This window comes from Archocentrus centrarchus, chromosome 16, assembly GCF_007364275.1.
Source record: "Archocentrus centrarchus isolate MPI-CPG fArcCen1 chromosome 16, fArcCen1, whole genome shotgun sequence".
Classification (NCBI taxonomy): domain Eukaryota; kingdom Metazoa; phylum Chordata; class Actinopteri; order Cichliformes; family Cichlidae; genus Archocentrus; species Archocentrus centrarchus.
Window position 1 is genome coordinate 35,908,387 of NC_044361.1, and position 12,543 is coordinate 35,920,929.

Sequence of the window (12,543 nt, forward strand, 5' to 3'; positions counted from 1 at the left end):
ACCTGGGACTAGGGCTGCAACTATTGATTATTTTAATAATCGAGTATTCTATTGATTATTCCATTGATTAATCAGATATGAAATACTTTTTTTGTATTATCAGTTCATCTGCATATTTTAACTTCCGTACTGCAGTTTTTCGCCGTCTGAAACAAACAGCGGTGAATGGAGCAGCTTCAAAGTATTATTTTCTTCACCTTAACAGTTGCTGATCAGGTGGTTGATGAAGGACCTCCAGCTGTTTCCTAGTAAAGCTGGCCTGCAAATGGATGTCAAAAATATAATACAATTTGGCCCTTTAAGTTACTTTTTTTTTATATATATATATACATTTTGCTTTCCCCTCCAATTAAGACAACCATTTCTCGTGTAATTTAAATCAATGGTCCCCAGGTACCGGTATGGAGGTTATTTGGTACCAGGCTGCACCGAAATAATAAATAATATACATTATTTTGTTTTTATTATCCAAGTCTGAACGATATTTGATTTGGAAAAACAGGCAGATTCTCTCAGTTACATCCGTCTATGACTCACTCGTGTCACAGCACTTGTCTTGGTCCCGTGAGACGTTACCACTAAAATTAAACTCACAATCTTCACTGCTTCCCGTGCCTTTTCTGGCCTTTACACACTGGACGTGTAAGTTTTATGCATTAAAATTATTTTTGGGACTCGCCTGTTCTTAATGAAGCTGTTCACACCAACCTCTGCAATTTAATCCAACTTAAATTTGTCCAATTGGTTTTTAGAGTTGGCAGACATTCTTTCCAGACTAATGTGGTCTAAAAGTAAATTACTATACTGAGTAATTATAGTGAGGAAATTAATTAAAATTAATACATTATTGCTTAATTATAGCAAAACAAATTATTCCGTATTTAGAAATGGGAACAAAAATACATTTCAATTTATGAGGAACAAAGTTGAAATACAAGTGCATGAACATAAAGTGAGACCTAACTATACTGAAAAGTTCATATAAACACTGGAAAAACAAAAATGTCTAAATGATTGCAGTATTATCTCAAACTAAATGGAGAATCATTTCTACATTAACTGTATTGTTCCATAACCATACACGGTCACTCTGTGGAGGTATGGGGAAATGTACAAAGCACACAACACTAATACAGTTTATCTGCTGCAGAAGGTTTAAGAATAACAAGGATGAGATCATTACAAACCAACCTACAGATTATTCAGGATCATTGATCTCAACAACGAGTGATACTGTACAAAGCACAAAACAATCTCGTTACACACTAGAAACAGTGTAAACTCAGAGGAAAAGGTATGTCAGGACCAATATTAATAAAGAGCTGTGGCAGAAAATCAAGATGTTCACTGTGTAAATAAAAAAATACAAATAATTGATGTGGCGTAAAACAAGAAAGAAACAAACATGATAAACAGACTGTAAAAATTAAACTGTCATTGTGCTGTAACAACAGATTTACCTTCAGGCACAGCGAGGATGAGTATGGAGGCGACTCCTCCAATCAGAAGGGTTGCTACACTGAGAAAAAAAAAAAAAGAATCGTTGACTTAACATATTTTCTTTTAGACTGGTTCTACATAATTGTATTTAGTTAGTTGAAAAGAAAAAAATATAGTAACCTGACTTTATGACCCTAAGTTTAATTAAGATAAAATGAATGAATTAACCCAACTACCTCAAATCCCTTCAGATTGACAAAAGAGAAGTTAGCTGAATTAACTATACTTTTTTGTGTTAGTTTGACAAAGCATGCACACATTCAGTGAACTTACTTTGCATTTTTTTCCCTCAACATAAACAAATTATGTTACTTTAACAACTAAAATTTGCTTTCCATCAACTGATAAGTTTTTTTTTATTAATTCAACTAATTTTTTTTAACTAAATTCAAGTTTGTCAACAGGTTCCACACAAAGGAATTAAGTAGGTCTGATGTAATTTTGTTATCTTCTTTATTTAACCCCAGAGATCTTAAACATAACATTCTTTTAACCAAGTTAACAGTCACAAAAGCATCAACTGACAAACAATAACAAACTTTCATGTTCAAATGTCTCATATTTTTACAACATTAAGCCTTAGCAAGGTCAAAGAAATGCAGTCTTAAAGGACAATTCACAGTGCAAACGTCAGTCATGAGAATAGTAATGCAGAACATAGTGTAATAATTCTGAGGATTCACACTCACAACTTGGAAATGTGTCAATTATAAAAACAAACAAAGAAAAAACTGAAAACGAAAATACATTTCACTCAACTGAAAAATGCAAACCAAATCCATGCAACAATTTATCCAAATTGGTGTATTGAAACTATCACCTGCCATTTTATGACATGTATAATGATGGATCATTCATGCTTTTAATCATTTATTTAATCATGCCCTCTCATTTAAAGTGTCCCCAGCTGCATTTCTTTTGTATTTACAATGGTAAATATTAGTGCTACACTCAAGCTCAAGATACAGTTTGTTCATATAGTTTGTTGCTGAGCATCAGTCCCTTTGTTGAAAGTTTTCCAGCATCCAGTTGGACGAAGATCTTCCGAAGCACCTCCAAGAAGACTTTTAGTTCTTTCGGGTAGCACACATTCATTGCATATATGACACCCACTAAGACTGCACATGCAGATGCAACATCACCCATGTCCCGGAGAAGTTCAACTCCTTCAACCACAAGCCCAACATCTGCTGGAGGAGTAGGAGTGGCTTCACCTCCCTCCAAAAGTTAGCTGCTCAATATCCCTCTGCACAGCTGGCCCATCTGAATCCATTATCAAAGAAAAAACAGACAAAACCAGCGAACCACTGAAATGCTAACCAGATGACAAAATTGTTTCAAATGATTTTGTCTAATATGAATTCTTCCATTTACCAGGATATATTGAATTAAATCCAAAGCTTCTGTCATGTCAAGTCTGGAACTTTTTCCAATTTTTGGGGCCTAAACCAGGGGTATTCAACTCCAGGCCTCGAGGGCCAGTGTCCTGCAGGTTTTAGATGTGTCCCTGATCCAACACACCTGAATCAAATGGCTGAATTACCTCCTCAGTATGCAGTCAAGTTCTCCAGAGTCCTGCTAATGACTTCTATATTTGACTCAGGTGTGTTGAAGCAGAGACACATCTAAAACCTGCAGGACACTGGCCCTCGAGGCCTGGAGTTGAATACCCCTGGCCTAAACCATTGTATACAGTGCATCCCAAAAGTACTCCCAGTGCTTCGGTTTTACCACATTTTGTTACATTAGATCCTTATTCCAAATTGGATTAAATTAATCTCTTTCCTCAAAATTCTACAAAACAAATACCCCATCACAACAATGTGGAAAATGGTTTGAGGGTTTTGCAAATTTATTAAAAAAATAGAAAACCAAGAAATTACATTAACCTAAGTATTCACAGCCTTTGTCATGAAGCTCAAAATGAAGCTGTTTCTGCTGACCATCCTTGAGATGTTTCTAGAGCTTAAATGGAGTCCACCTGTGGTAAATTCAGTTGATTGCACTTGAGAAACAAGCTTCTCTGGTCTGATGAGACAAAGATTGAACTGTTTGGTGTGAATGCCAGGGTCATGTTTGGAGGAAAGTCCACCATGCCTAATGTGAAGCATGGTGGTGGCAGCATCATGCTATGGGAATGTTTAGCAGGAACTGACAGACTAGTCAAGACAGAGTGAAAGATGAATGCAGCAATGTGCAGAGACATCCTGGATCAAACCCTGCTCCAGAGTGCTCTTGACCTCAGACTGGAGAGACGGTTCATTTTTCAGCAGGACAACGACCCAAAGCACATGGCCAAGATCTCTTAGGCTTCACAACTACTCTGTAAATGTCCTGGAGTGGCCAAGCCAGAGTCCAGACTTGAATGTGACTCAACATCTCTGGAGAGATCTGAGAATGGCTGCACAGATGTCTCCATCCAACCCGATGGAGCTGGAGAAGAACTGCAAAGAGGAACGGGCCAAACTGTCTGAAGATGAGTGAGCTAAGCTGTTGGCATCATATTCAAAAAGACTTGAGGCTGTAAAAAGCTGCCAAAGGTGGATCAACAAAGATTCAAGAGTCAATGTTTTATTGTTATATGCACAGTAAAGAAACATTGTTTCCCTGTACGTACAATGAAATTCTTACTCTGCTGCCCACACTGGATGTTAGAACACCAAGAAAACAGATAAAAAATAAACATGCAATAAAAAAAAATAAATAATAAAAATAAATAAATAAGTCTCTCTGAATAACAAATTATATACATTGTGCATATGTGCTATATTGCAATAGTCTGTGTAGAAATGGTCTGAACATACAAGTGCAGCTGTATGCAGACAGGTAAACAGTGACAGAAGTGCAGTGGTGTCTATGAGGAAGTTTCCAGCTCAGCCGTTCAAGAGTCTAATGGCCGTGGGAAAGAAAGAGTTCTTTAGTCTGGTGGTCCTGCATTTCACACTTCTATACCTCCGGCCTGAAGGTAGACGTGTAAATAATCCATGTTGGGGGTGGGTGGGGTCTTTGACGATGGAGGCAGCTCTCCCGTGGACTCTGCGATGGTAGATGCTCTGCAGAGAGGGTTGATTTTTGTGGCAGTCTTTACCACTCTCTGCAGGCGTTTGCGGTCCTTCACAGTAGCACTGCCATACCACACAGTGATGTAGTTGGTCAGGATGGATTCGATGATGCAGCTGTAGAAGTTGCTGAGGACTTTGGCTTACATGCCAAATTTCCTCAGCCTCCTCAAAAAGTACAGCCGCTGCTGAGCCCTCTTTAGCACCTGTGTGGTGTTCAGTGTCCAAGAGAGGTCATCACTGACGTGGACCCCCAGGTACTTAAAGCTGCTCACCCTCTCCACCTCAAGGTCTCGGATAAACAGTGGTCGATGAGGTTTCCTCTCCTTCCTCGTGTCCACTATCATCTCCTTGGTCTTGTTTGTGTTGAGGGTGAGGTTGTTGTCCACACACCGTGGACTGTTCACCTCCCTCCTGTAGGCTGCCTCGTCTCCGCCAGTGATACGGCCTATCAACAACAAAGTATTAAGCAAACAACAAAGTATAAGTATTAAGCAAAGGCTGTCAATATTTACGTAAATGTTTTCTATTTTTAATGCACTAACAAAAATCTCAAACGTTTTTCCACATTGTCATAATGGGGTATTAGTGTGTAGAAATTAGAGCAAAGAGATTTGTTTAATACAATTTGGAAAAAGGCTGTAACATAAATTCTGGGAAAAGTGAAGCGCTGTGAATACTTTTCAGATGCACTGTACACAATGGTTTAGGCCCCCAAAACTGGAAAAAAAAATCCAGACTTGATGAGACACAAGCTTTGGATTTAATTCAACATATCCTGGTAAATAGAAGAATTCGTATTTATTCCTATTATATAAAAGCTTATTACTTAAAGAATCATTAGCAGGTATTCTTTAAAGAGGATGCTTGGGTCTCCATCAAGATAGATGCACAGAGCTCTGAGGATGCACTCCCTCTTCTTTTGAATCGTCACGTTCTAAAGAGGGAAACATGAAAACAGACAGAACTAGTTTAGTCCTTCAGAAACACATTTGACCAAACCTGGTGTTGCATTAATCAGGGGACTAGGCAGGAGTGTGTAATTTTATTTTGAAATCACCCTGACCATAAATACAGATCTGTTAGACACCAATAATTATAACATAACTTACCTGTGTGACTTGGGACAAGAAGACAAATTTTCCATCCTGCAGATCCTCCTTTGTTCTGAAAATTTTCATGAGCTCAGCAACGTGATGGTCAAGTTGTGAGAAACATTTGGAGATGAGGATGAGGTAGTGATGCCATCTGTTTCTGCTCTTTGCTGGTTTTTTTGGTTTTTTTTTGCTATATTTATTGTTTTAAATATTATAAATATAAATATAAATATTTTTTATTTATTGTTTATTTCAAGGAGTAGACTTGTTTTAAAGCTCGTGACTGAGACTACAAACATTTTGAACATATTGACACTGTAGCAGTTCACTGAATGAGCGCTCTTCACTGTGGGTATAAAACCCAGCAATGGCAACTGGCAGAACCAGAACAGCCACAGTCTGGTACACGCACGCAGCTTCACCATCTGATAAACAACGAATCACAATTCAGATATCGTTCTGTATTTTTGAAGATTGGGTTTGCATGATTACGTTTGTTCTATTTTTGCATTTCAAAATATAACTTTTTATTTTGAGTCCTGTGTGTATATATGTGCAGGTGTGTATATATGTATTTGTTTATGTTCATATTATTCAGGAGGTGCATCTCTGGACCTGAAAGCTTGCCCCCAGAAACCAGCTAAGTGGATCCTTGACATGACGTGGCTAAACCTTGTAGAGCTCAGCAAACTTTGGCAGTTTGCTGATATACTGGATCAGGTACAAAACACACACACACACACACACACACGCATAGCTCAGTCAATTTAGACGTGCCTTGACAGGTGTCTGATAATTTTCTTTAGCCTAGAGAAACTGTATCCACAAGGACCTTTATCTGTTAAGTCTTCCGATAGCAGTTTTAATCTATCTCTCACACACACACACATACACACACACACTGGCATACCGAGACACGGCTGTTGTCTCAAGGTGCTTATAAAATACAGCAGCAGGTAGCTTCTTGACGTTCCATAATAAGTACTCATTAAAGGGCATACTATTTTTCAAGATTTCACACATACCCAAATATTAGTAATATTATAAAGGCATATTCTTATTGATATTTAGAAGCAGGGTGAAACTGTTTCTGAAGATGTTGTTAAAATGGCTCTATGAGGAAACCGGCTTTATTTTTTCATATTTGCTCGATTAGACACAGTTATGCGTGGTGGTGTAGTTGTTATTAAAGATAAAAACATGGTTTAAGGTAATTTGTGATTCTGAATTGGCTGCCATGTGTGTCTGTACCTGAAGTTTGTGATATTATCTTTCTAATGCATGATATTTTGTCATTTGGGCCTACATGAGCAGTTCTTTCTAAGAACAACATCCACCTCATTTTGAGATCTAATGATTACTTTTTTGCTAGATGTTACTCAATTAATATTAGACTCTGAAGTTAAACTGGTTGAGGCCTTGTAGCAAACTAAAACTGAATAGGGGATTGGGGTGATGTGGACTTTGTATCTCCTGCACTGTAGGTCCGACCATTCGAATGGCTAAGGTTAAAGCTCTGTATTTTTCTATCTGTTGTGTTTTTAACAAAGTGACATTTGAGCTGGCATAAGTATGACTTTATGCTCCTGATGCTTTTTTATTTCAATCCAGGATTATATAAGATAAACAGGTATAAGAAACTTTTTCAAGTTCATTCAAATTCATACGTATAGTCATCATTTGGTAACTAGTTCACTTCATCTACTGAAGACTTTTTACTCTCAAGTACAACTTAGCAAGAATTTGTATCCAGGCGTGGATTTGTATGCAGTTTGTATGTGAGGACAGGTCTGATGAATCATTGTCAATCAAAAGTTGCAGGGTTTGGTTATCCTTTTACTGATGCGGTGTAGAAATGTTCAGTCAAATTTTGTGCCCGTTTCCTCTGCACATTGTTTACCCACTCATTCAGATTTTAAAAGTGCAACAGGGCTAGGTTTTAGACATTTAAATGGTCCTAAAATGGATATGGTCAAGCAAATACAACATAATGGTTGACATAATGGTTCTGTCTGAAAGAAATAAATGTGTAATTGATGATGTAATTTTTTATTTAAATAAATTGATTTATACAAAGGCTATAGGGCTGATAGGGTGGCAAAAGTAACTGTCAGTTTCTAATGTAATATAATCTATTGTAATTGCAATAAAAGATTTGCTCTGTTTTATATTTGTTGATCTTACAGATAAGTCATAATGAGAAGCAGTGGAAGGCTTGGTTTGACAAGGAGGCCCCAGAAGAGGACAGAGAACAGTCTCTTGACTGTTTCTGACGGCTGCTCCTCATACGCTGGTGTCCTGACAGGACCATCGCACAGGTGAAGAGAGACATGTCTATGCATGGCTATAACATACGGAGAAAATGGTTCAGTTCAGTTTTCTTTATATGGTTCCAATTCACAGCAGACTTTATGGCCTTTAATATTGTAACAACAATTTGAAAGTCGATGGGTTAAAGCTAAGAAGGAGATGCCTCCTGACACTGAGACCACAAAACAAGAGTGTATTATCTCTTAATCTTCAGATATCTGCTTGGTCTAAGAAGTGGCCTATATTATTTTAACAGCTTTCACTCTGCAGCCTACTGAGCCTGAATATCTACAGTGGCTAATAGATAATAGATCACTTTTTACTGATGGGTAGCTTTCTGGTCCACTGCAGACAAGCCTGGAGTGCAATGTATTTTATTGTACTCGCAGTCCAGTCCACGGTTGCCCTAGCCTTTGCTGCTGTGTAAAAAGAGTTAGCCAGATAAAATCCTTTGAACAATTCCCTCAGTTCTCAGCTTTCTAGAAAGTAAATTTATTCCAATATATACTTTTACTTTCCTCAACTCTTAGCTCTTTGCATTACAAAGCGTTAAAAAATTGCATCTGCTTTACGCCATTTTATTCCCTTTAGGCCCGTAAATACGCAATGGGGGAAAAGTATGCTGAAGGGGTGATTCTTGACTTAGAGAAGTTGTGGGAGGAGTCGGACCCACGAACACCTCTCATCTGCTTCCTTTTAATGGGCTCAGATCCAACTGACTTCATTATAGCACTGGGGAAGAAACTGAAGATTGAGACCCGATATGTCTCCATGGGCCAAGGACAAGAGGTTCATGCCCGCAAGCTTCTGCAGCAAACTATGGCTAATGTGAGTGGTGGGACATCCCTACTATTTTAGCAATACAGATGTAAGCATTCAGTTCAACTAGACATTATGATGCTCTGTCTCTAAAAATGTGATTTGGAATGTATTGAAATTATTGAGGGATTTCTTGAACTCATCATTTACAGTCCTTGACATGGATGAAAGGCACACTACTATCTTTGTCCGCAGGGTGGCTGGGCCTTACTCCAGAACTGCCACCTGGGTTTGGACTTCATGGATGAGCTCATGGACACGGTGACAGAGACAGACTTTGTCAGTGACAGCTTCCGTCTTTGGATGACCACTGAGGTCCACAGACATTTTCCCATCACCCTTCTCCAGATGTCAATCAAGTTCACCAATGAACCACCACAGGGCCTCAAGGCAGGGCTTAAGAGGACATACGGTGGTAAGGATTGGTCCACTTTAGCTCGGTTTAAAGAAGTCTAGAATTATTAATCGCCATCCAACAGATGAAAATAGAGATTTGAGAGGTGATTTGAGAAAGAGGACCTAAGAGAATAAAATATCTCTTAATATTGACATGTAGATGTGGAAAAGAAACTAATTATTTGTAGAGGCAGACATGCAGATAGACCCTCCATCATATCCTTGGAAGGTTTGTAAAAATGTAAACGCATCGGAGCATTTAGTCTGTGTTTTTGTCCAAAACATGAGAGAAGAATATTTAATATGTACGAACCAGCTGTCTTTTCCTGGCCCGATGATACGGTTCCTGGAGGCCAGAAGCTTATCTTCAGCTCTTGAATTCTGGCTTCGATTAATAATTGCAGTAACATGGTGCAGTGGAGGCCGATGCTATATGCAGTAGCGTTTCTTCACAGCACAGTCCAGGAGAGGAGGAAATATGGCCCCCTGGGATGGAATATTCCCTACGAGTTCAACCAGGCTGATTTCAATGCCACTGTCCAGTTTGTCCAAAACCATCTTGATGACATGGATATTAAAAAGGTAGGTGGAGTGACACTTATTATAAGAAAGTGTAAATACCTAACTATGATAGCAATCATCAGTTGGGAGTTTTAGAATTTTCAGACTTTGTATCCCTAACCTGTGGTTAGGCAGATATAATAGTCTTAGAATGTGTGTATGGTAAATTAATCATAAAGTAATAACAAAATGTTAGTACTCTTTAAAGTACTGATACAGAGAAGATGGACCTTGTGGAATGCAGATGCTTAGTGAAATATGAATACATGAATACAATGTTATTTGCTTTACTTTACTGAAAGTATATCATGCATTTGAAACTCTTGCAGTGTGAACTTAGATGTGCTTCATAAATGAAAAATAATGTAAGATGACACTGTGCCTCTGGCTGTGCTCTATAGCCTGAGTCAACAAATAACTTCACCCTTATGTTTGATTTTTGTCACAACACCTTCTGCCCAAATTTTGTCAAAAAATTTCCATCCATCCATCCATCCATCTTCTTCCGCTTATCCGGGGCTGGGTCACAGAGGCAGCAGCCTAAGCAGAGAAGCCCAGGCCTCCCTCTCCCCAGCCACCTCCTCCAGTTCAACTGGGGTGAGCCCAAGGTGTTTTCAGGCCAACCGAGAGATATCATCTCTCCAGTGTGACCTGGGTCTGCCCCAGGGCCTCCTCCCGGTAGGACATGCTCAGAACACCTCACTCAGGAGGCCCCCAGGAGGTATCCTAGTCAGATGCCCGAACCACCTCAACTGGCTCCTTTCGATGTGGAGGAGCAGCCCCTCCCGAATGGCTGCACTCTTCACCTTATCTCTTAGGGAGTGGCCAGCCACCCTTTGGAGGAAGCTCGTTTCTGCCGCATTCTGCAGACGCAGCCGCAATCCGTCTGTCAATCTCTCACTTCCTCTTCCCGTCACTCCCCCGAGATACTGTATTTAAACTCTTCAACCTGGGGCAGCAACTCATGCCTGAGCCGGAGGGGGCATGACCATGGCCTCAAACTTAGAGGTGCTAATTCTCACGCTTCACACTCGGCTGCAAACCATGGAGGCCACCGCCTGATAAAGCTAACAGGACTGCATCATCTGCAAAAAGCAGAGATGAGACTATTCAATTCAATTTTATTTATATAGCGCCAAATCACATTATGAGGCCACCAAGGCGAAGGCCTTACGCCACTTGGCTAAGTCTAGAAATTCTGTCCATAAAAATTATGAACAGAATCGATGACAAAGGGCAGCCCTGACAAAGTCCAACACACAAGAAACAAGTCCGACTCATGGCCAGCAATACGGACCAAGCTCCTACAGCGGTTGTATAGGGACTGAGTCAGACTCGTTTCCTGTGGGTGTTGGTCAAAAACATTTTTCATGTTTTATTTCCTATCATCCTTGTATCACTGTTCTGTTATCTCCTTAGGGTGTGTCCTGGAGCACAGTTCGATACATGATTGGAGAAATTCAGTATGGTGGTCGTGTGACTGACAATTATGACAAGCGCCTCCTCAACACCTTTGCCAAGGTGTGGTTCAGCTGTTCATTTATCGAATGAATAGCTTTCAGGCGCCTCTTCTATGGAACCAGCTTCTAGCTTGGATTCGGGAGACAGACACCCTCTGTCATAACCTAGGGAGGTTTCTGTGTTCGTCTGTGTACATGTGTGTTTGTCCTGCGGACCATGGCGAAGGTTTCCGGTGTCTCCGCCTCTCTGGGGCTGAGACGCCGGGTGTTGCGTCACCACACCTGCAGCTGATCAAGCCATCAGGAGGCCCTTTTAAGCTGCCAGCAGACCTTCACTCCTCGCTGGATCATTGACTACCTCTAAGTTAGTGTCGGCTCCTTCCTGTGACTCTATCGTGTATATTTTGTGACTTACCTGCTCTTCGTTTTCGTCTCCCTCAGATCCCCGTGTTGAATCCTGCTCTCTGTTCACCACGCCATTCCACGCCGTACCCGCTGCTGGTTTTTGGACTCACCTGCTCGCTCACTCACCTGCCTGGCCTCCCTTCTCCTTGGATTTCCTCCAGCACCTCGATCCACTCCAACTGCTCCCACCTGCCGTTTCACCCCTGTTTCCCTGGGCCTCCTTAGCTTCGCACATTTCACATTGGCACTGTAAATAAACTGCACCTTGTTATCATCAGCCACTGCCTGTGTGTCCTCTCCTTCCCGGGGTCGTGACACCCTCTCTATTTTTAAGATTAGGCTTAAAACTTTCCTTTATGATAAAGCTTATAGTTAGGGCTGGATCAGGTGACCCTGAACCATCCCTTAGTTATGCTGCTATAGGCCTAGTCAGCTGGGGGGTTCACATAATGCACTGTTTCTTCTCATTCACTTTATTTACTTTGTTTATACTCCACTCTGCATTTAATCATTAATTGATATTAATCTCTGGCTCTCTTCCACAGCATGTCTTTTCTCTCCCCTCAGCCCAACCGGTCGTGGCAGATGACTGCCCCTCCCTGAGCCTGGTTCTGCTGGAGGTTTCTTCCTGTTAAAAGGGAGTTTTTCCTTCCCACTGTCGCCAAGTGCTGCTCATAGGGGGTCGTTTTGACTGTTGGGTTTTCTCTGTATTATTTTAGGGTCTTTACCCACAATACAAAGCGCCTTGAGGCGACTGTTTGTTGTGATTTGGCGCTATATAAATAAAATTGAATTGAATTGAATAGCTGTAATACAACAAATATTTAATAAACTCAGCAACATGAACCAGTTGCATTAATGTAGATAATTGAGTGCAGCGTCATACAGCAGGCATTCATTCTCTATGTGTATGTGCTCACGTTTGTATCACTGCTC

The 12,543-nt window shown here is 40.3% G+C and overlaps 1 protein-coding gene across 1 annotated transcript; it reads left to right on the forward strand.

The window, feature by feature from the left end:
- The first annotated feature begins 8,572 nt into the window (after positions 1–8,572).
- On the forward strand, positions 8,573–9,241 carry LOC115794240 (dynein heavy chain 5, axonemal-like). The gene is made up of 2 exons (XM_030749615.1): positions 8,573–8,794; positions 8,981–9,241. Exons 1-2 carry the CDS (start codon positions 8,573–8,575, stop codon positions 9,239–9,241), a joined length of 483 nt encoding a protein of 160 aa, XP_030605475.1.
- The last annotated feature ends 3,302 nt before the right edge of the window (positions 9,242–12,543 follow it).

What these genes read in the sequence shown, in the direction of transcription:
- LOC115794240 (XM_030749615.1), top strand. Translation starts at nt 8,573, where the DNA reads ATGGGGGAAAAGTATGCTGAAGGGGTGATTCTTGACTTAGAGAAGTTG. An exon ending in TGCAGCAAACTATGGCTAAT is followed by an intron (nt 8,795 to 8,980) that starts GTGAGTGGTGGG and finishes CTTTGTCCGCAG; the next exon opens with GGTGGCTGGGCCTTACTCCA.